We start from the raw sequence: 22,960 nt of genomic DNA on the forward strand, positions 1-22,960 counted from the left end.
CGATACAGGCCGATACGTGTCGATACTTTGAACCTTGATAAGAAGCATTAGATTTCAAAATGTTTATTATTCAACCCATATAAAGGAAATCAAGTTCCAAGAGAAACCAATTTTCTTATTGCATCGATCTAGATTGATCCTATCAATTTGAACAAGAGAGGTTTAGAGTTATCTAATACGGAGACCAAATTGCAACTCTCAAAATGGTGACACATTCAAAGAATCAGATCCAAATAAGCCTCCAAGCTGAAGGTAATGCAGCCCATAGTTGGAGATCAATCCTAACCCAAGTATGTGAGAATTGATGTATTGATTGTGCATTCTAATGTTGATCGAATTAACTATTATGTGCAACAATTAACCGCTTAAGGAGCTTGAAAGTTTTCTAGAAAATTTGAAGAAAAGGGAGAAAAGAGATCTCTTCAACTTTGTTGAACTAAGGTTTTATGTGCAAAAACCTTTCTTTGTCTAAAAAAATGGCTGATCATATCACAATGACCACCCACTAAATTCTCCAAATTGTTCCAACATGCCCATACCCATACCCATATCCATACCCATGTATTTGACCACAAGTGGATTTCACCAATTGACATATCGAAAGCAACTCAATCCAATAATTAATATGGCATCACTATCAAGTTTAAGAGTTAAGTGCAACTCTTCAATTTTTCCTATTTGTAAAGTCCAAAATATAACCAGAAATTATTTTGTTCAGTGTTTCACCAAACACACAAAAATTATACCTTAGGGCCAACCCGAACAATTGAGACAAGTTGCTCTACTATTTCATCGATACAAAAGTATTAGTCTTGGTATGATAAACTCCTCAAATTTATCAAATGGTTATTCAGACATACCATAACATACATGAAAACAAAATTTAATTTTATTCAACAATAAACATCAAATAACATCAATTTAATTGGAGTTGGGGGCATATACTCTCTAACATCTTGTTTTTATGAATTAATTAATTCTATTCTTATTAATGATAAAAAGGGTGACATGTAATCCTCACAAGATCACTAGAAACACAAAGCAAAACACCAACCATTAGAGCAATGTCAGGAAATCTGGCGCAGTGTTTTTGGGCTTTTTGGTGCTTTTACTTCTTAGAATCGTATTTTGAAAATCAAAAGTACCCAAATACCTATGATACTTTTTGTACAACTTTTACTTTATAAAACACGAAGTTACTTCACACGGTGTAGCCAAATAGTTGTGAATCATGCATCCAGTGGTGCGCACCATAATTACCCCAAATGTGTTAACCTAGATTTCTCAACTAGAATAAGAACACGGCATAGTAAACGTATGCAAAGTTTTACTCATTTGGACACATGTAGAACGTAAAGAACAAGTCTATAATTTTACAGATACATGGGAATAACATTATTTTAACTCATGCACTCACATTAGAATGATACTCGAATATCAAGCAATGTCATCAACTGGGAGATAAACTCAGGATGCCCAGGCCAAGCTGCTCCAGTCACCAAATTTCCATCGGTGAAGCATCGGTCTATTGGATTGGGCTCTAACCATGTTGCCCCCGCCAAAACCACATTGAGTTTCACAGCAGGATATGCAGTGCACTTTTTACCCTGCAACAAAGAGACAAATAATCATAGCAACATAATCTGAGAAAACTAGTAATTACACAACTAAAAACTTTTGACCATATGAAATATACTTCATGATATTTAATTAAAATCTACAGAGAATATACTAAACGCCATGCTTCATCGTGACACCATTGATAATGTCTAGGATTTATTTTTCTTGGTCGATTAGACCATCCCAGAAATCCAATGTGTATAATCTATAGGACCCTATTGATATTTTATGCGGATAGATTGATTGATTGCCTCTAGGAAAGGAAAGAAATAGGTTAATCAATCTCTTAACCCCCCCCCCCCCAAGGAAAAAAAGAAAAATAAAAAACAAAAAAGAAAGGATCTGAATCTTCAAAGCTATGGTGTTTTATTCCAGAAATAAGAAGAGCCAAAATGGAAACATAATTTCAATCAGATTTCAAAGTATTCACCTAAATTTGGTCAATGGCTGTGGCTTCAAGCCAGGTTTAAACCTGCTTATCGAAATCTGAACCCTCCATTAACTTACCACTGTGGTATGGAATATAATAAATAATAACCATAACCTAAAAAGAGAGTTACAAGTATAAAGCTTTACGTATAACAAGAAATGTATCACAAAAGCATGAACAAAACACAGCAGATGATATTAAGTCAATGGACATATCTGAAAGAACAAATTCAAACCAAGATGGATGTAAGCTACACCACAAATAGCACGTGGATTCAAAAGAAATGGATGCCAAAATGTTTCAACCATGAAAATACTCTCAGCTGTCTAGTGCAAGCATCAGTGCACTTTGACAATCATGATTGCGGAATCCACAATGTCTGAACATCTTAACTTCCTTATAAGGTCAAGGATTTCCAATGACAATTGTTTTCTTGTATCACTTTTGAATGCATCTTCAACCACACATCTGGACCATTATGAGTAGGATCTACCTGAACTGACAAATGATTCACTCCCAAGTGAATAGGAAACTTGAGGCGTTGACTAGAATGAAGAGGCACTAACAGTACATGCACATAAAATATGTGGACGTATGACATTAGATGGTTAGAACCACAGAGGACTTTGATCCCAATTACTTTTCTGTCATTGGTCTGCCACCCTTGTCTAGAACATGGTAACTTACCATAATCTATATTTAACTAGAAACTTCTATAGGAGCATGGAAACAATAACTTATACATCAAAGAAGGCTGAAGTACCTTCAGAACATTCGCAGCAGACAGAATCTGTTGTCCATGGCAAATGGATGCAATTGGCTTTCCCAACTCCATGAAAATTTTCACAATAGACAGTACATTCTCATCTAATGCCAAGTACTCTGGAGCTCGTCCTCCAGGAATCACAAGTGCATCATAACTCAATACATCCAAACCTTTAAAGGTTGCTGTCAGAGTGAAATCATGGCCTGGCTTTTCACTGTAAGTCTGGTCACCTTCAAAATCATGAATGGCTGTTGGGCAGATATCACCTGCCTTCTTTTCGGGGCAGACAGCATCAACATGGCAACCAAGACCTTGAAGAGACTGAAATGGAACCATAACCTCATAATCTTCCATATAGTCCTGCATAACAGAACAGAAATAAGCATTTTATATATATCAAATCGTGGAAATAAGTGTAGTAATATGAGCTTGATATAGCTAAATAAATAATAATCTACTAAGTTGATTGACAGCCACCTTGATTATACCTAAGGCTTGTTTTCTCAAAAATAAATTTTCAATTTCAATCGTGGCCCAAATCAATGAAGGTCAATCCAGTTAACCAAATGGCATTCTTTGTACATTTTCAAAGCATGATTAATACAGCATCTACTAAAACAAATGAAGATTCATGGAACTACCTGGAATTCACAAAAAACAACCACTAAATAGAATACCAGCATTCATAGTTGTCATGGCATCTAGGTGATTCTAGCAGACAATGGAGCTTAGGTGATAAGAATTTCATAAAATACAACAAAATCTATTGTGTGTTTATATACTAATTTCTTTTTATTATTTTCTTATTTATTAGGGTTTAATCAACACAAATATTGCTAAATGCTGTATTGAACCCTCAAAGACTTAAAAACCTGAACCAATAAGGAAGATAAAAATTTTATCTAATCAGCACATTTTCCTCTTCCATATATTCTTCTTCTACTTCTTCTTCTTCTTCTTCTTCTTCTTTACCAATACTTTTTATTTTCTTCTTTTCCTATAACAAAAATAAGGGTTCAGCCCCTATATTTTTTGAATTTTATTTTCCTTCTTCCTTTTCTTCTCATGAATAAGTTGATTTTCTCTACTTAAATATGAAATTTATACTTTTCTTATGAAAGCTGTTATCTCAGTGGTTTCAGCAGTTCGAACCAGAGGAAGGAGAAGAAGAAGAAGAAGAAGAAGAAGAAGAAGAAGAAGAGGAAGAGGAACAGTCGAATCTGATAGCTTAAACCCTATCAGTCGACTCTAATATGAATTAGCCTCTAATTAGTTGTACAAAGACTAAACTGCCCCCCCACTTAAGTATGGGACAGAAAGTCTCTATTAAAATTGCCACATAAGTACATAACTTAAAAGAAATAAAATGACTAATCTACCCTTATTCGGCTAGATCTAACACTCCCCCTCAAGCTGGAGAATATATGTCATATAATCCCAGCTTGTTACATATATAGTTCACTCTCCCTGAGCTTAAGCCTTTTGTAAACAAATCTGCCCATTGATCACCTGAGCCACACATGTTCTATGCTTATCTCTCCAATAAGTACCTTCTCCCTCACAAAGTGGCAATCAATTTCTATGTGCTTTGTTCTCTCATGAAAAACAGGGCTAGATGAGATGTGGAGTGCAGCTTGATTGTCACAGTACAATTTCATAGGTCTATCCATGGAGAACCCGATTTCTTGTAGGAGATTCCTCAGCTATACTAATTCACATGTAGTGTGTGCCATGGCTCTGTATTCGGCTTCAACACTGCTCCTTGCCACAACCGTCTTCTTCTTGCTCTTCCATGCCACAAGATTTCCTCCAAGAAATGTGCAGTAACCTGTAGATCTTCTATCAGACACAGAGCCTGCCCAATCTGCATCTGTATACCCAATTACCTCAAGTCTTCCTCCTGGTTTGTACAATAACCCACGGCTTAGAGCTCCCTTCAGGTACCTTACAATTCTAAGAACTGCATCCCAGTGAGGTATCCGAGGGTTCTGCATAAATTGGCTCACCACACTGACTGCAAAGGAGATGTTCTGGTCTCATGATAGTCAAATACTTCAACTTCCCCATTAACCGTTTATACCTTCCAGGATCATCAAATATTTCCCATGTATCACTACTCAACTTAGCATTTGGCTCCATGGGAGTTTCAGCCGGTTTTGCACCTAACAGTCTTGTTTCATCCAGCAGATCAAGAACATATTTTCTTTGGCACAGGTTTACACCTTGTTTTGATCTAGCAACTTCTATACCCAAGAAATACTTCAATGTCCCAAGGTCTTTTGTTTAAAAATGGTTTTGTAGAAAGACCTTTAGTTTATCGATCCCCAATTTGTCACTACCAATTATGATAATATCATTCACATAGACCACTAATAAATCTTTCCGGCTTCTGAATCATAGTTGAACACCAAGTGGTCAACTTGGCAATGTTTCATTCCACAATTCTTCACCACTTCACTAAACTTCCCAAACCAAGCACGAGGCGATTGTTTCAACCCATAAATTGCCTTTTTCAATCTGCACACCTTACCATCCTCCCCCTAAGCAACAAACCCAGGTGGTTGCTCCATATATACCTCCTCCATAAGGTCACCATGAAGGAAGGCATTTTTAATATCAAGTTGAAACAAGGGCCAATCATACATAACTGCCAAGGAAATTAAGACACGGACTGAGCCAATCTTAGCCACTGGAGAGAAGATCTCCATATAGTCACCCCATACAATTGTGAATAACCTTTAGCAACAAGTTTGGCCTTCAGACGCTCCACACTACCATACGGCAAGTATTTAACAGTATACACCCATTTACAACCCACAACATGCTTACCGGGAGGAAGAGTAGAGAGCTCCCACGTTTGAGTATGCTGAAGGGCAGAGAGTTCCTCCTCCATTGCCTGCTACCACCCAGGTGAGCTAAGAGCCTCTTGGACATTCTTACGTATAGAAATAGATGATAACAGTGAAACAAATTGGCGATGTGAAGTGGAAAGGCGAGAGACTGAAACAAAATTGGAACTGGGATGGAGGGTACAACTACGTTTACCTTTCCATAAAGCAAAGGGAAGATCAAGTCCTAAAGGTTCTGGGACAAGAACAACAACAGGATCCGCAGACAAGGTAGAAGCTGGAAGAGGAGCCGGTGTCTGTCGATGAGTATACACATGCCGGATCGGTGGTCGTTCAGTAGGGATCTACACTGGAGGAGGTGAAGGGTCAACCCCAACTGGAACAACCAAAACGGGATCACGGACTGGAAGAGGAAGAGGAAGCAAAGGTGGAGACACCGATGCTTCAGGTCCCGAGAAGAAGGGGACAGACTCAAAAAAGGTGACATCAGGACAAACATAGCACTTCCGAGTAATGGGATTGTAACGCTTAATACCCTTTTTGAGTCCGAGAGTAGCCAAGAAAGACACACTTAATTGAGCGTGCATCCAGCTTGTCTATCCCAAGACTCAGATTGTGAACAAAGCACACACAGCCAAAGATGCGGGGTGTTAATGGAAAGGGAGACAAGGTGGGGAACAAAATAGAAAAGGGAGACCGACCATGAAGAATGAAGGAGGGCACCCGATTAATAAGGAAACACGCAGTAAATATAGCATCACTCCAAAATCATTTAGGAACACTCATATGATGAAGAATAGACCGAGCAGTTTCAAGGGGATGACGGTTCTTTCGTTAAGCTACCTCATTTTGTTGAGGAGTGGATGCACATGAAGTTTGATGAATGATACCATGCTGTTCTAAATATTGTTGAAAGGAAGTAAGAAAGTATTCACGACCCCAAACATCTGAATGAACCAAAGCAAAAGGACTCAACATACGACTATCAACTCTAGGATTGAAGGGAACCCGACGATGTTTCCCACACTGACACGACTCACACTGTAAAGACAACAAATGACTCAAAGACGGAACCAGTATCTTGAGTGCCTTGAGAGATGGATGTCCCAGTCAACAATGCCACTGTAGAGGAGTGAGTGAAGCCTGAAGTGCAACTGACGATCCACCACCGTCAAGGTAATACAATCCACTAGCCTCATGCCGCCCATCAATCTTCTTCCCCGTCTTGAGATCCTAAAAAACACAAAAGGAAGGGAAAAATGTAATAGAGCAATTAAGAGTCTTGATTAATTTACTAATAGACATAAGATTAAATGGAAACTTAGGGACATATAGAACAGATGATAAAGAAAGAGAGGTCGTGTCAACATTACCAACACCACAGATGGGAGAAGAGGAACCGTTGGCAAGGGTAAAGTTTAAGATGTGGAAGTTTTAGAGAGGGAAGAGAACACACCTGGAGTCCCGGTCATGTGATTAGAGGCTCCAGAGTCAATAATCCAGGGAGAGGGTTTGGATGCCAGACAAGCTATACCTGAGTGGGCAAGGGTGGCTGTAGTATGCTGTGAAGTAGCCTGGAGGAACCTCTCATACTCGTCGCGCGATACACTCACCATCTCCTTCCCAGAAACAGATGTAGACGTGGAAGGTTAGATCTGCCTGTTGGTTATCGCTGACATCAACCCCACCAGCTACTGCATGATTAGCCCATGTAGAAGGAGGGCCATGGAGATCACAACAAAAATTCACCAAATGTTCTTCCCTACCACAATGGGTACACTTCCTTGTAGAGTTACTTTTTCCTTTACCACGGCCTCCCCCCGAGCCACGACCACGACCACCACCACGGCCAAATACGGAACCACCACGACCTCCTCGGGGGGCATGTCCTCCCCCTCTAGTACCACGTCCACCTCCTCTGACTATCACAAATGCTGATCTGTCAGACTGTGTGGGATTCTCTGTAGATCCCAAAGAAATCCTACTGAGCTATGCAAAAACTTCCTCAAGTGTAGGAAGAGTAGAGCCTCCCAATATTTGGGTCCTAACTAGTTCATATTCTGATTTCAACCCCACTAAGAACCTAGTGACATCTAATTGTTCCCTCTGTTGTTGCTGAACCTTAACATCTGGAGTGAGGGGATGATAGACATTGAGTTCATTTCTGAGGTTCTTCATACTGGCATAGTACTCTTCTAGGGTTTTATTCCCTTGCTGCAGATAGAAATACTCCTGATAGAGCTGATATACCCTTGTAATATTATCCTGCCCAGAATAAAGCTTCTTGGCATGTTCCCATATGTCCTTAGTTGTATCTAATAAAATAAAATTGGCACTTATTTTGGGTTCCATACTATTCCATAACCATGTCATAATTCGGGCATCTTCCTGTTCCCAGTCATCAAACCCTAGAGAGTCAGTTGATGGTTTATCTTCCTTCACGTGTTTCACTTTCCTCTTTGCCTTGAGGAAAACTTCCACTGACTTGGCCCATGGCACATAATTCTCACAATTAAGTTTAATGGAGGTCATATGCACACCCAAATAATCGGAGGGGATCATCACACTCGGTTTCTGATCACTAGAACCACCTCCCATTGCTGCCATTATGTCTCCCCCACTGCTATCTCTAATGCTGAACTCTCAGTCACCAACCAAATACTACAGCAGCCAAGGCAACAGCAGTCTCTAAACTCAGGTGATAGGTTCACAACAAGTCACAATCAGTCACCACTGTGCACAAACTACCATTCAGATTAAGAACAAAAGGTAAACCAACATTCAGGCAACACCGACAAGGCAGAAAATTGATGTAGGCAATTCGGCCATTCCTTCCAGCCCCCCAAAAAAAAACAACTTTTGTTCTTGCTCACACCACTACTGATTACACAGAGCCATAAATCACCACTACAGTAATTCAGCAATTTACTAACCACATACAAGCCCTCTTGAAGCTCCTCAATAAAGGATGAGCATCAAAAGCATCACTACACAACCATCTCTGTCCCACATGGTACAGGTCTGTCTGACCCTTTTTGTTTTTAAAGGTCACTACCAATCCAAAGACATCAACTACAACCACTACAGTAACCCTTACACCATTCGGTCACTATAAACACAGCCTGTTCTTGGGCCTTTTGCCAAGAACCAAGGCTACAAATAACCTAGTTCTTTAAGTTTTGATCAGTCCAAGCAGATTTTTGAGGGTTTTCCAACCCAGAAACACCAGCAACACAAAAAAAAGGATAACCAACCTTGATGGAGAGCTTCAGTCGACCATCCACTTATTTCTGGAGTTATTCTCTTGAAAGGCAATCAAGTTCTAAGCAGAGAAAGAGAGGCCAAAGTGTTCTCAGGCCTAGGTTGAGTCTGTGTTCTCCATTTGCAGTCCAGAGAGGAGAAAAAGAAGTCACGAACAGAAAGGAGCAGCAGTCACGAGCAGAGATTTAAAGAGCAACGTCCTGCTCTGACACCATGTTATCTCAGTGGCTTCAGCAGTTCGAACCAGAAGAAGAAGAAGAAGAAGAAGAAGAAGAAGAAGAAGAAGAAGAAAAGGAACAGTAGAATCTGATAGCTTAAACCCTATCAATCGACCCTAATATGAATTAGCCTCTAATTAGTTGTACAAAAGACTAAACTGGCCCCCCACTTAAGCATGGGACAGGATGTCTCTATTAAAACTGCCACATAAGCACATAACTTAACAGAAATAAAATGACTAATCTACCCTTATTTGGCTAGCTCTAACAAAAACCATGAATAATTATTAAAGAAATATGGTTATGGTACCTAGGGAACTACCCAAGGATCTATTTTTTAACATAAAAAAATCCATCACCTAGGCAACGCTTAGGTGCCCACCTAGGGGACTAGGCGCCCCCAGTCGCCTAGCCTCGCCTTGGCAACTTGAAAACTATGCTCTTTATTAATAACATTAAATTTCCCATCAGAACATGGCAAACCATCATATCCAGGACAATAGTACAAATATGTTAATATCAATATTTTTAAAATCAAATAGCTGATAAAAAAAATCATATCAAATTAGCAACTAAAGAAGGTTATAACTTTATATGATAAAATTTAAGATAGAAAGTAAAAGAGATAAAGAAAAAAAGGTGAAGTCACAGTTTTATTTAATATAAGGGGGAGAGAGAGAGAGAGAATAGAAAAAAACAAAAAATATAGACCACTTTATACTTTTTTTTTATCAATATATAGACCACTTTATGCTTCAATTGTTTTTTTTTCTTTTCTCAAAACCATTGAATCTTTTAAAATTGAATATATATATATATAATAGAATGTATTGAGTTATCAACACACATATTAGTCAGATTTAGCAACATGAAGGACATTATATTAAGGCACCCAGCCAAGGGCACCTATTTGCCTAGGCAATATAATGACAGCTATGCCTGCATTTCTATCTCAGTTGCTTAGAGAAAAATGAGACCAACTGCTAAATAAACTAGAGGGTGCCATTCCCAATGCCAAAAATCAAACAGCTTTAGCAGACATGTGACTTATATGTCCTTTCTATTGACAGTCTTAGTTATCTTTTAACTTTATTCTTATTTTCTGTTTTATTCATTAGTCATGGTGGCAGGGGTATTTCTTTTCTGTTTCAGTCTAGAGTTTTTATATAATGGGATAAGTATATATGTGAATGAAGGGATGCATGCCCAAGTCAGTTCAGTTTTTCTCTAAATTTTCTCATCTTTTATGTACTCTCTTTTTTGATTAATAGCTATAGTTTTATTCTATTTTTTATTTTTGCAGATTCTTGAGTATATTTTAAAGAAGATTAAGTTGTTCTTGAATTATAAAAACGAGATGGTATAGGAGCAAGAAGGAGAAAACTCTGATAATGATGATGATGATGATCACGACGATGATGATAGTATTGATAATGATGTTGTTAATAGTGATTAAATCTGAAGTTTATTATTGTCAGAACAGAACTGTAGCTTCTTTTGGTGTCTGTTCTTCCTTCTGCTACCAATATAGTATTGTTCTTGGTCAGCTTTCATTTAGTTTTTTTGGTATGCTTGATCTCTGTTAAGACTTATGAAGCACGATATCAGCCCACTGAGACTCCCAACGGCTAGAACCAGCCCAAGCTTGAGAATTATGTAAGAAGACCACGTCAGTAGTTTGTTATAACAGTCCATGTGTGATGTGCGCTAATGATTATAAATACTGGTATTACAGAAGGAAAGTGTGCATCATTTTTCCTGAGAATCATCTCTTCTTCTCTTCCGTAGGAGGTAGAGCTATCCTTGAAGCAGTTCCTGAGGTGGGCAGTAACCCACCAATTGGTATCAGAGCCAGAAATTGCTGACCACCTGCTCGACCGCCATGGAGGAATGAGTGGATAAACTGGAAACCAATATACGGCAAATAGCCGGGGATATGAAGGAGATGAGGGAAGCCATCACGGCGATATCCTCCCAACTCTCTGCAACTGGAGGCCGCGACAGTGAAGGCAAGAGTTCTAGTCAAGCGAGCTTGAGAAGGAACAGAGGGCTATTGGGGTGACCAGCGAATATTGATTTTCTCCTTTTCTCATGTGACGATCCTATCTCCTGGATATTGAGAGCCGAACGGTATTTTGAAAACAATGAGATACCCGGGCATCAACAGGTAGCAGTGGCCTCTATCCATATGGAAGGAGAAGCCATACTGTGGTACCAATGGTACCATCGTTCTCACCCCCAATAGACTTGGCCAGATTTAACTGAGGCTTTATGCTGGAGGTTTGGGCCCTCAAGCTACGAAAATTTTGATGAAACTCTCTCTAAACTCAGGCAGCTTGGCTCTATGCGTGATTATCATCAAGAGTTCGAGCGCTTGGCAGCCAGGGTTTATGGATGGCCTGAAAATGCTCTAGTCAGAAGTTTTGTAGGGGGCCTGTGTGAGGACATTAAGATAGAGGTGAAGGCCCTTCACCCCGCTACTGTCGATGCCGCCACAGGGATGGCTAGACTTCATGAAGAACGCTTAAATCGGCTCAAGAAGATAAACAAAAATCCTGGCCCACTTTTAAAGACTCCACCCAACCGCCTGGATCCGAGGAACCCAAAACCCCTTGGTCCAACTATTCCCCTAAGAAAGTTGACTTGGTCGAAGATTCAGTCTCGAAGGGAGCATGGTATATGTTATAATTGTGATGAAAAGTTTGCTCCCGGCCAACAATGCAAGAGCCAACAGCTCTTCCTCCTCCGATCAAATGAAGCTCTTGAGGCAAATGAGTCCTCTACCCCGGAGGAAGAAGTTGAGGTTGATACAGACAAACCGAAGATTTCTTTACAAGCCCTGATTGGCATGGACTCCCCCAGTACCATGAGAGTTAAGGGGACAGTCAAGGGATGCCAAGTTTCCATCCTAATTCATAGCGGCAGCACCCTTAACTTCATTACCAGATTGTTGGCTCGCCAGTTGGGTTTACCGGTTGAACCGGTTGAATTCTTTTCAGTCCATGTAGCTGATGGGAACCGGCTCAGATAATGTTTTAAAAGCACAAGGGCCAAGTTGCGCCTGAGGCGCAAAGCGAGGTGCGTACCTTTTTAAGCAAGGCACAAAACTACAAAAAAAAAGATAAAAAATTCAAAAAAATGCCAAAAAATTAAAAAATGCAAAAAATTCTAAAAATATTAAACATAATGTTAATGAAAAATATAAACTTAAATTTTAAAAACCTATTATCTAAAATTAAAATACATAAACATAACATGTAAAGCGTATTCAAATAAAAATTTAAAAATAAAAGCAAACATATAAAGCATTTTCAAGCATGTAAAACCCACAATCTCTTTTTTTTCCTTAATTACATTGCTTCAAGTAGCTAATGTGATGTAAAACATATCACATTCTTGATTCTATAAGTCGCCTTTGTACCACGCCCCACAAGGCAAGCCCGAACACGTCTATGTTAGGGTTTGAAATTCTTATTTCTCACATAAAAAATAATGATTTTATAACTTTCATTGCCTTTTAAAAAGATATTTTATTCCAATGAATGAATGAACAACATTAGAAGATAGGGGGTTCTCGGAGCTTTGGTGACTCAAAAAAAAAAAAAAAAGCAAAAAGCACAAAATTTTAAAAAGGTGCACGCTTGGGCTGAGGTGCAAGGCACATCAGGCGCATGCCTAGGCGCCTAGGACCTAGGCGAGGCACATACCCCAAAATGCGCCTCGCCTGTGCTCTTAACGATGTTATGCTTAGGATTCTGAACGCAAAGTCAGCTGTGGTGGCTCCTTTCAATGACAGTAAAGCAGTGCTAGACCTAGGAAATTCAAAGTCTGAGTTCATGAATATAGAAACATCGGAAGGTCCGGTGACAATGGCAAAGTGGACACCTTCTTGCGATGAAATTTCAGTACCGATACAGAGAGTGATACTGAAGATTCTTGGGCTACTGTTTAATTTGTGGTTGCTTCACATCTTCGAGAAGATAGCAATAGCATGTGGTGGAGTGTTGGAGGATGTTAACACTTCTGAACTATATGCAACAAAAATTATAGTTGCAGGTGCCAGGCTAGAGAGGATTCCTCACACAATCGATTTCTTCGTTGAAGAAAGATGGTGGAAGCTCTGGGTGGCTTCGGAAGCTAAAGCATCTCTGTGGTATGGGAGACGAGACGCTGATACTGCAGGTAGGGTTCACTAGAGTCCACATGGCACAAGGAGATTGGAAGCCAACGGGGAGAAGGGAAAGAACAAAGAGATGTTGGGTATTAAAAAATCAAGACTGAATCGTATTGATGACATTGGGAATAAGGAGATTGGAAAAGGAAAAGAAGACGAATAGGTGTATCAAGAGGAAGAAAAGCATTCACATCTGGGTGGGTCGGTTTTCAATGGATCTACATGTGATCCACTTGGAAGCACATGGACATAACAGAGGAAGGAAATGATTGGGGAGGAAAAATGGCGGGAGAAGAAAAGGAGAGCAATAGAAGGATGACTGAGGTTTTACCAAGAAGGGTCGAAAACAGAGCTGAAGAAGAAAGGGATTGCAGTCAAGAGGACGAAGTGACTGGGGTGATAGGGGCAAAGGAAATGGGAGATGCGGAAGCGCCAGTGAAGAAGGGAGAAAAGAACAAAGTTCTAACAGAGGAGAAAAGAGGGGAGGAAGATCTTGCAACTAAGGGAGGGCGAAGAGATGAGGAAGGAAGTAAGTTAGGAGATGGAGTTATAACTTATAAAAGGAAGTACAGAACTTTCCCCTTGGGAGAAAGTGGAAAAGGAGAGTCAGGGGAGGCTAATGAAGAAGAACCAATGATGGATGAAAATCATGAGGTTGAGAAAACATGTGATTTAGAGAATGTGGTAAATAAGGAATTAGAAATCAGAAATATGTAAGGTTTGTTTTTCCTAGGAGGGGAAGAGTTTGCAAAGGAAGCATTCAGATCAGTGGAGGAACAAAATGGGGAAAGAGAGAGAAATGATGAGCCAGTGTTTGAATGCAATTCTGGTAACCCTTTAATTCAAGAAAAGGAAGAGTTTGTTGAGGATGGTGGGAAGGTAGCCAAGAAACAGGAAGGAATATCTCAGGGGGTGGTGGGTTCAGAAAAGGGGCAGAAGTCAGTAGGGAGCCTGGAAGAAGCTGTGGGAATTGTTAATACAGTTAGAAGATTCAGAACTCAAAATAATAGAAAAGGTCAACAACAGATTCCAGTTTCAAAGGCTTTTGCGCGAATAAAAAGAGGCTTATTTGGCATTGGACCTAAAAGGCTTGTCAAAAACCCCATAAGATTAGAAAGAAGGTGACTAGAAGGGTCTCAAACGGATGAGAAGAAGAGTTTGTAATTGGGAGTCCTTTGCGGGGTGGGTGTTAGGGATGGGTCTGCAGTGTATGTTTGGGTTGTGGTGTTCGGGTTGGGCTTTCATCTTAGGGTTGTTATCTTGTTTTTCGATGTTTTTTGTGTATGGATTTGTGCTGTAGTTCGGGTTGATTTCGTTGGTTTTTTTTTTCGATGGGTTTTCATGGATCTGTTACTTTCTCTCGGGTGATTGCTTATCACCTTTCTTGTATTTCTTTTTGTTTAATAAAATTTTTATTTTATCTTCAAAAAAAGAAGGAAACTTAAGAATCTTCTTAGATAAGGAGAAGCATTGAAAACATGATAGAGCTAATCCACATAAGGGTGGCACAATGGCTGAAATCTTTGGATTTATTCACAGATTTTACCTTGGATGACTTGCTGAGAAACTGGAAAGAGATAGCAAGCTCTGCACAGGTTAAAAGGGTTCCAAGTCCTTGAATCCCTCCCCCCACTGGCTTTATAAAACTGAACTTTGATGGCAGTAGTATAGGGAACCCAGGGCAATCTAGTATTGGGGGAGATTTTAGGAATGAGGATGGAAATGTTTTAGCCATTTTCTCAGACCCAGTTGGTGAAGGTGACTCTCTTAGGACTGAGATCTTTGCAGCCTTGGAAGGAATCCAAAGAGAAAAAGAAATAAATATAAGGAGGATAGTTGAAGGTGACTCGGAGGTGGTAGTAGGATGGTTAAAAGAAGACAAGATTGGAATGTGGAGTTATGACAATGAAAAGAAAAAATTTAAGTGGTTGGCTAAGGACATTGAGATAAAGTACAGCTGGGTGAAGAGATATGCTAACTTGTTTGCTGATGGATTAGCCAAGCAGGGGGTGAATAGGGAATCTTTGTTCTGTGCTCATTTTTAATTATGTCTTTTGTTTTCCTTTTGGGGGCTCCAGCCTCTTTCAGGGGAGTTAAGACAGTTTATCTCCCCTTTTTTTTGTACTTAAAATTTCTTAATGATTAATGAAAGTTACTTGTTATTGATCCAAAAAAAAGTTCATATTCTGTGAGTTGATAATTGGTAGAGATGGTTGAAGATCCTTGGTGATGAATGTTGTTGAATTGTTCAAGTATTTCCAGCACCAAGATTCATTATACCTTACACTTGTTCAATGAAATTCTAGAAAGGCTAATGGTTTTAATTAAGGGGGAGCCTGTGTTATGTCTAAAGGCTATTTATATTTTTTTTTATCACATTACTAAATTATTGTATGTCAGCCAAGCTAGTTGGTGCTACCTTAGTGGGAGTGTTGACAATTTAAGTTATCCTTTAATTTTATTTTTATTTTCTGCTTTATTCATTGGGTGATTCTATCATTTTTAGCCTAGAGTATTATATACATATGAATAAAAAGGGTGCAGCCCAGGTCAGTTGAATTTTTCTCTTCTAAATTTTCTCTTCCCTTTTTCATACTCTCTTTCTCTCTATTAAATTGCTATAGCTTTATTCTATTTTTTATTTATGAAGATTCATGAAAATATTTTAAAGAAGATTAAATTGTTCCTGAACTAGAAAAACGAGATTTTCTAGCAGCCAACCAATCTTCCTAAAAGAAGGAAATACAAGAGACTGATAATATGGAACAGGAAGTACATCTCATCTATGGACAATCATTGCCTAGCAGGACTGATCTATTGAATGTGGACCTCATATAGATTTTAACATTATTTAGTCAAATCTCCAATTCCTAACAATAATAGCATGAATTTATGCAGCCTCACATGCATTAACTAGTAGCTAAAAACTGATAGATTAGAGGCACAAGGGGGCAGAAACTACAAGTATATTCTAGAAGGAGAAGAAGGCCACCTCAGCATAAGGAAGCTAGTACAGAGACAGCTAGAGTTAACTGAATCAAACAGGTTGGCAAGTTGTTATTATTATGTTGTAAATCAGTTACATTGGAGGCAAGATTGAAATAAAAACAGAGGTATACTTACAATAAGAAATAATAAGAAAGTTCGATCTCTTTCTCTCTTCACTCTCACTTTCCCTTATTCTGGAGACTGGAGGTTATCCTCCCTCAAAGAGGATCTGAGTTGGGCAGCTACCCAACAATTGGTATCAGAGCCTGTAAGACCACAAGAGATTTACAAGAAATCAAGCAGACACTAGCTATCCTGATGACCCAGATGGAGAAAGACTCAGTGGAAGGAAACCACAATGGCGACCAAGAAGGAAGCAGCAAAGATCAAGGAGGCAGTCACCATGGTTGGGCCTCAACAAGTTTAACAAAATTGGATTTCCCAAAATATTCAGGTGAGGATCCCATACCTTGGATATTTAGGGCAGAAAGGTATTTTGAATACAATGATACACCCAGCCATCAAAGAGTTCTTGTCGCCTCATTCAACCTGGAAGGAGAAGCAATCTGTGGTTCCAATGGTTTTGGCGAACCCATCCACAAGTCTCTTGGTTGGAATTTACAGAAGCTTTGTGCATCCGTTCTGGACCCACTGGCTTCGAAAACTGTGATGAGAATCTCTTCAAACTTAGACACATGGATTTTGTTGAACTGGGAGAAATATAAGTACATTGAAGATACATGGATTTTATGTACATGTTAAGAGATGCTTGATAGAAATCTTTATCTTTTAAAATATAATAATATTTTTAAACTATTTATAACGTATATATTGTTGGGGCAGAGCAGAGTGGGGACTTCATTCCCCATCCCCATCCTTGTCCTTGATCAAGTATCAAAATGATTCCCCATCCCTGCCCCTGAGATCCCAACCCCACCAAAGAAGCTCCATCCCCAACTTGTTTGGGTCAGGGAGGCCAGGTAACCAGCGGGGATGGAGAAAATTGCCATCCCTACCTAGAAGAGCTAGAGGTAGACTAAAAAGGACATGGATAGAAGTAGTAAGAAATGATTTAAGCACTATTAATTTAATAATGGATATGGCTTTAAATAGTATGGATTGGCGAAACAGGATTCATGTAGCAGACCCCGTATAGTTGGGATAAGACATGGATGATGATGATAACTAATAGCTAAAGTAAGTTATACAATAAAATTAGCTGAAAGTTGGAAATCAAAAAACATTGGAACTTGTAGATGCATAGTGCACCATAGTCAAGGGTTTTTTCCTTTATATCCCATTTTGAATTTTTCAATTCACTATTTATTAAAGAAACAGATTTTCTGGGACAGGCTTCTACAACCATGGCTTGTTTCTCTCATTTATGTTTTTATTTTAACTTTATTTTTGGTAATACAGACACACAATACAAGACTCTCATAGACTATATACTTCCTATTAGAACTCCTCTTATAATAGAATTTATCTTTTCATCTGTTGCTATACTTAACAATAACAGATGCCCATATCAACTAAAGAGTAAAGAACCTCTAGCCGAAAAGCACTATTAACCAGATGAGAAGGAAAAAAAGCAGTTTTTGAATCTAGAATTTTGCTTTTTTTTAGAAGGTAACTGAGAATACTAAAATTAATGAAAAAGGATTTACACAATGATATACAGAAATTACAATGTAGCCCAACCCTGGAAGGGGGTAGGGATAGACAGACATGTATGATACTATGATTGAAATTTGTGTATTAAATTTGTCCCGATTTCAACAATTTAGGTAATTATGGCACAAATTGTCTTCCAATGGAAAGGCATATTATGAAGCATGGTATCTCTATTGTTTTCCTTTTAAATATTTAGTCATTTACTTATTGATTTATGCACTACTGAAGTACCAGGTAATAAGTTCTAAGTAGGAATCTAGTAAAGGCCATTGCCCATGGTTTTTTACCATTACACCAAGGAATGGCTCCTAGTTACAATCTAGTATTCAAATGATAAATCACAGATTCAGCAACAGATGTTAAGACAATGAGCTCACGATTCGAAAGTCTTCCAGATTTGGCACCTCAAGCTTCAAATGTAATATAATTAGAAACTTACCCCACAAAGAAACAGTATCCGCTTAGCTGCTGAACCAGTTATTGTGCCTCCTAGTGCCTTCACAAAATGCTGGATAAACTCAGGATGCCCTGTGTATGTTGTTCCTGTTATGAGGTTACCATCGACAACACATGCTGCCATGGTCTGAGGTTCTACCCAATGAGAACCAGCAGCAACCAGTGCAGACTTCACAGGAGGATATGCTGTGACCTTCCGGCCTTTCACCAAGCCTGCAGCTGCCAAGATCAATTGTCCATGGCAAATGGAAGCAATTGGCTTTCCACAGTCAGAGAAATGACTCACTAAATTCAGAACAGCTTCATCCATTGCAAGATATTCTGGAGCCCGTCCCCCTGGGATAAGCAACCCATCGTACTCGTTTACTTGAATCTCATCAAACGATGCATTAAGTGTGAAATTGTGACCTCGTGACTCGGAATAGGTCTGCCACAGTAATATAGAATGAAAATATAGCATAAATTGAAACAGTGACAAGAAGCAAATGCAAGTAAAAACACATCCACCCCATTTTCACTGGACTGGTCGGATACATTTATGCTAAGAAACTACAACTCTACAAGGTGAGCATTTGGTGTGCATAAAAAAGTCCAATTCATTGAAGATAATCCCAATGCCTTTAAGATGAACCACCACCATGGAACTTAAATGGAATGTCTCTACACAACAGGTACCATGGTTGCGATAATCCTATCCATAGGCTTTATACAGACCATTCGTTTTGCATACAATGCAATGTTTACAAGTTACTATCCACCATACTGTCTTCCATACAATTTACCATCTTCTGAGAATTTTCTTCTTTCAAATGACCATTTAGCATAAACCCATCCAAGTTCATACAAAAAGGGTATCTAAATAATCTAAAAACAATAAATAAATAAATAGAGCGGAAATTGAATAATTCGAGAATACCTGATGGCCAGAACTCTGATGAACAGCAGTACGGCATATATCACCAGCTTTCTTCCCAGGGCAAACAGCATCAACAGATATACCATATGCCTGCAATGCTTGAAATGGAACCATCACCTAGAAAAGAAACAACAAATTAAATTATGAGATTGAAGATCCAAAATCGGAGAACAAACAGGAAAAAAAAAAAGAGAGAGAGAATCTAATGATGTATCTAGGAAATCCAATTCTGAATATTCTCTTTCTACTTATTAACCTCGTAATCTTCCATATAATCGCCACCGATTATCAGAACTTTCTTCTGAGACCTTGCGTTCGCCATTTTTCTTTCACAGAGAGAGAGAGAGAGAGGTGAGCAGGTGGACGGGCGGAGTGGAGTAGACTCTAGAGAGATTTATGAACAGAAATAAGGTCCTGAAAATTTTAAAAAGAATTATCTATGAGAAAATATGATAAAGTACGTCAGGAGACTACAAATATAATTTGCAGAACAATGTAACAATCATTTGATGGACCCAATTTATGTATCATCTATCGATTTCGCTACCTAGAGTTGTATCGTGTCCTATCACATATTTTCAAAATATACATAAGCTGGAAGCGTTGATAAGAGAGTTGACACTCGCTCCCCCACATGGCCACATCTCAGCGTGCATTGGGAGAAGATGTTTCCACGTGGCGACATCATGCTTCAGTTCAAAAACCTCTCCCAAAATTTTTAACAATCATAAAAACCTTCCTCATAATTTCACTTTAAGAATTTTTAAACAATTCGACCTTCTGTCACTGATCCAGTGATCAATACAAAAAAAAAATGAACTGATAAATTTACAAAACTACCCCTTGTTAATCATCAGGGCAAATTGCTTCTCCCTCTCCCGCTCTCAACCGGTTCTTTGTTAAGTTGGAGTTTCGAAAAGATCATGATCTTATTTTGTTTTTCCCTGGCTTTGATTTGCTGTAGAAGGAGAACAAGAGTGAAGGCAAGAAGGCTGACGGAGGGAAAAAAGGATGAGGGTTCGATTACCGTTGTCTTGAAGATTGATATGCGCTGTGAAGGTTGCAGCAAGAAGTCAAACGATCTGTTAAGGGTTTTCAAAGGTACATCAAAAACATTAGAATTAATCTTTCTGTTTCTCTTGTCATTGGTGTTAAAAGTAGCAACTATAGCATCTTTTTACAGTTCTACTTCAAATTCCTTTTGTTTTCCTGAGTATAGGCACACATAAGCTAGAGAGAGAAGTAGAATCCGTTTCCTAGTTTTTTCAAAATTTTTTCTTTCTTCTTCTAGTGTTTTAATGAATTACTTTGAGATCAGGATCCATTGGTCCCATCTCTGCTGGTTTACTTACAAAATATTTTGGGAAGTAGTTTTGGTTTCTTAAACGGGAGTTCAGTGTTTTGATTTTCCCTTTTCTTATAAAAATGTCTCTATATTTAGATTTCACCGCTGCTTTGACTTATGGATACGCATTAGAGTCAATTCTGGTTTCCTACTCTACTTGGTTTATGAGGTTCATCTCTCCATTTTCTTGCATTTAAATTTTGATCATAACATCCACAGCACATGTTAGAGCCTATTTACTAGTTACTCACGTTTTGCTATTGCATTCTATGGTGAATGAAGGTATTGAAGACATCAAAGGAGACGATGACAACAATAAGCTAACCATGGTAGGCAAAGTAGACCCATTGAAACTTCAAGAGCGAGTAGAGCAAAAGATGAAGAAGAAGGTGGAGCTCATATCCCCCATCCCATCATCTCGCCAAGAAAGGGTACTTTCAAAATGTATAATATCCAGTTGCTTCACCTGAAAAATCATACTCCAGTAAAAAGATTGATCAGACAAAGAAGAAATACTTGTTAAAAGAATCCAATAAAAAATACTTATTAAAATAGCCAAGACAGGAAGAAGCCATCCCAAAGTTGTTTACATGTGTAACCAGACAAACATAAGTAACCAACCTGTAGACCTTTCCTGGACTGTCTGCAGAAATCCTAATGGTCATGGTCATTCAAAACAACAATATATATATATATATATATATGTTAAATCAGTTAATGTGTTGGATTTTTCTTAATGTTAGTCTAATAGTCTTATAAGTACATGTTCCATTATAAATATTGAATTATTTTGTATTTAAAAAAAGAACTCCCTCTGTATAACAATCATATTCCAGGTGTACTATATGTTAAATCAGTTAATAGTTTTTCTGGATTTGTCCTATCATGGCCACGGCTAACCGTGCAATTTCATCATAACTTAAAGACATTATTGATACAAAATGAACATTCAAGTCAGAAGGAATTTTCTTTCATGTATTTGAGCTTTTAAACACTACACTTTTAATGTAAGGGGCTTTTTCTTGTGCCTTGAGTCCCTTGAGTCTATGTTAGGAAAGAGCATCAAGTAGTTGGACCAAGCTTTTTCTTGTGCCTTGCACTTTTAAACTCTGCAGTATATTGACCTTCAATGCATTTTTTTTGCATCTCAAACCTAACCATGCCCAAACATTTTCATTATTTAAACCTGGATTTTAATTTATGTGTAAGTTATATCGTATCTACTCTAGGTCAGTTTCAGTCCAAGCATTCAATGAAGAAGCTAAAATATTACTTGCAATGCAACTTTTTCAATTTATTAACCCTTTCAGATTTTTCTTTTTTCTTTTACCATTAATAACCTCAAGCATTGCAGCAAAATAATAGTTCTTAATTAGTCTCTCAAAGAAAATCTTTTCCAATTTATTTTGGGCAAAGTTTCAGAATTTTGGCATAAAATTTTGGAAAATTTAACAAGTGAGCTTCTCTTTTATCTTATAGATGTTTTAAACAAATGCATATTAGATATATCTTTTTTGAGATTTGGTACAAACCATTATTATTGTCTTCAAATTATTTTTGCTATAGAAAACAAATTTAATTTTTTTTTTTATCGGTGACAGAGAATTCATTGAATTAGATATGAAAAGTGTACCACTACTATCCAATGACCATGGGAGAGCTGAATGGAGCAAAGTAGTCATTGGCTGAACACATTCACACAGTAAACTAATATATAAAGTATGTTTAACTAAGATAGTTAAAATTTCCATTCAAATTTTCCAAATTCAGTAGAAACCATATAGGTTCATAAAACATTTAAAAAATGTGTTTTATCCACTAAGATACCAAAAAGCTGGTCTTTTAATCTTGTTTTGGACTTTGGTGTAATGATATAATAGAAATTCGGTTCATTAAAACCATGGAGGCAAGCCAGTAGATTATCCTTGTCCAAAATAAAAACCATTAGGTTACCAATCTAGTTAGAGGATAGACTAATTGAAACTGCAAAATTGAATTGGGTCTACTATTTGCTTAAAACACACTGTAAGCAACAGGATTCTAGAACTACCTAGGGATCACCTTGAATATGACGAAAGTTCTCCAATCAGGTCATGTAGGGAGATTCCCTGCATGATCTGCCATGTAGAGGGATGATTTGGACAATTTGTGCTCTGTCCACCAAATAGGAGACCTAGATTGGTTGCCTGTTAAATCCCTGGTCCACATCAGCCCTATACCCCACCTTTTATGTTTCAATTTGATATTAAACTTGGCAAAAAAA

At 38.3% G+C, this 22,960-nt stretch overlaps 1 protein-coding gene and 1 long non-coding RNA gene across 2 annotated transcripts; both read right to left on the reverse strand.

Annotated features, from left to right (window-relative positions):
- Positions 1-1,307: 1,307 nt before the first annotated feature.
- Positions 1,308-19,927, reverse strand: DJ1D (Class I glutamine amidotransferase-like superfamily protein). Its single transcript, XM_010272495.3, has 6 exons — positions 19,900-19,927; positions 19,609-19,766; positions 19,353-19,469; positions 18,420-18,863; positions 2,814-3,176; positions 1,308-1,607 (listed from the first exon to the last, which is right to left on the reverse strand). Exons 2-6 carry the CDS (start codon positions 19,672-19,674, stop codon positions 1,419-1,421), a joined length of 1,179 nt encoding a protein of 392 aa, XP_010270797.1. The 5' UTR covers positions 19,675-19,766; positions 19,900-19,927; the 3' UTR covers positions 1,308-1,418.
- LOC148792250 (uncharacterized) lies at positions 16,310-18,346 on the reverse strand. The gene is made up of 3 exons (XR_016085751.1): positions 16,776-18,346; positions 16,442-16,572; positions 16,310-16,350 (listed from the first exon to the last, which is right to left on the reverse strand). It is a non-coding gene; the product is annotated as an uncharacterized LOC148792250 (long non-coding RNA).
- Positions 19,928-22,960: the final 3,033 nt, after the last annotated feature.

This window comes from Nelumbo nucifera, chromosome 4 (assembly GCF_055504915.1).
Source record: "Nelumbo nucifera cultivar China Antique chromosome 4, China Antique-T2T, whole genome shotgun sequence".
NCBI classification, from domain to species: domain Eukaryota; kingdom Viridiplantae; phylum Streptophyta; class Magnoliopsida; order Proteales; family Nelumbonaceae; genus Nelumbo; species Nelumbo nucifera.

Excerpts from the sequence above, each read along its gene's own strand:
- DJ1D (XM_010272495.3), bottom strand. The coding sequence starts at position 19,674 with ATGGCGAACGCAAGGTCTCAGAAGAAAGTTCTGATAATCGGTGGCGAT. Across the intron at positions 3,177-18,419 it reads GGATACTGTTTCTTTGTGGG|GACTATATGGAAGATTATGA; the intron begins GTAAGTTTCTAA and ends TCTGTTATGCAG. Across the intron at positions 1,608-2,813 it reads CTGCTGCGAATGTTCTGAAG|GGTAAAAAGTGCACTGCATA; the intron begins GTACTTCAGCCT and ends TCTTTGTTGCAG.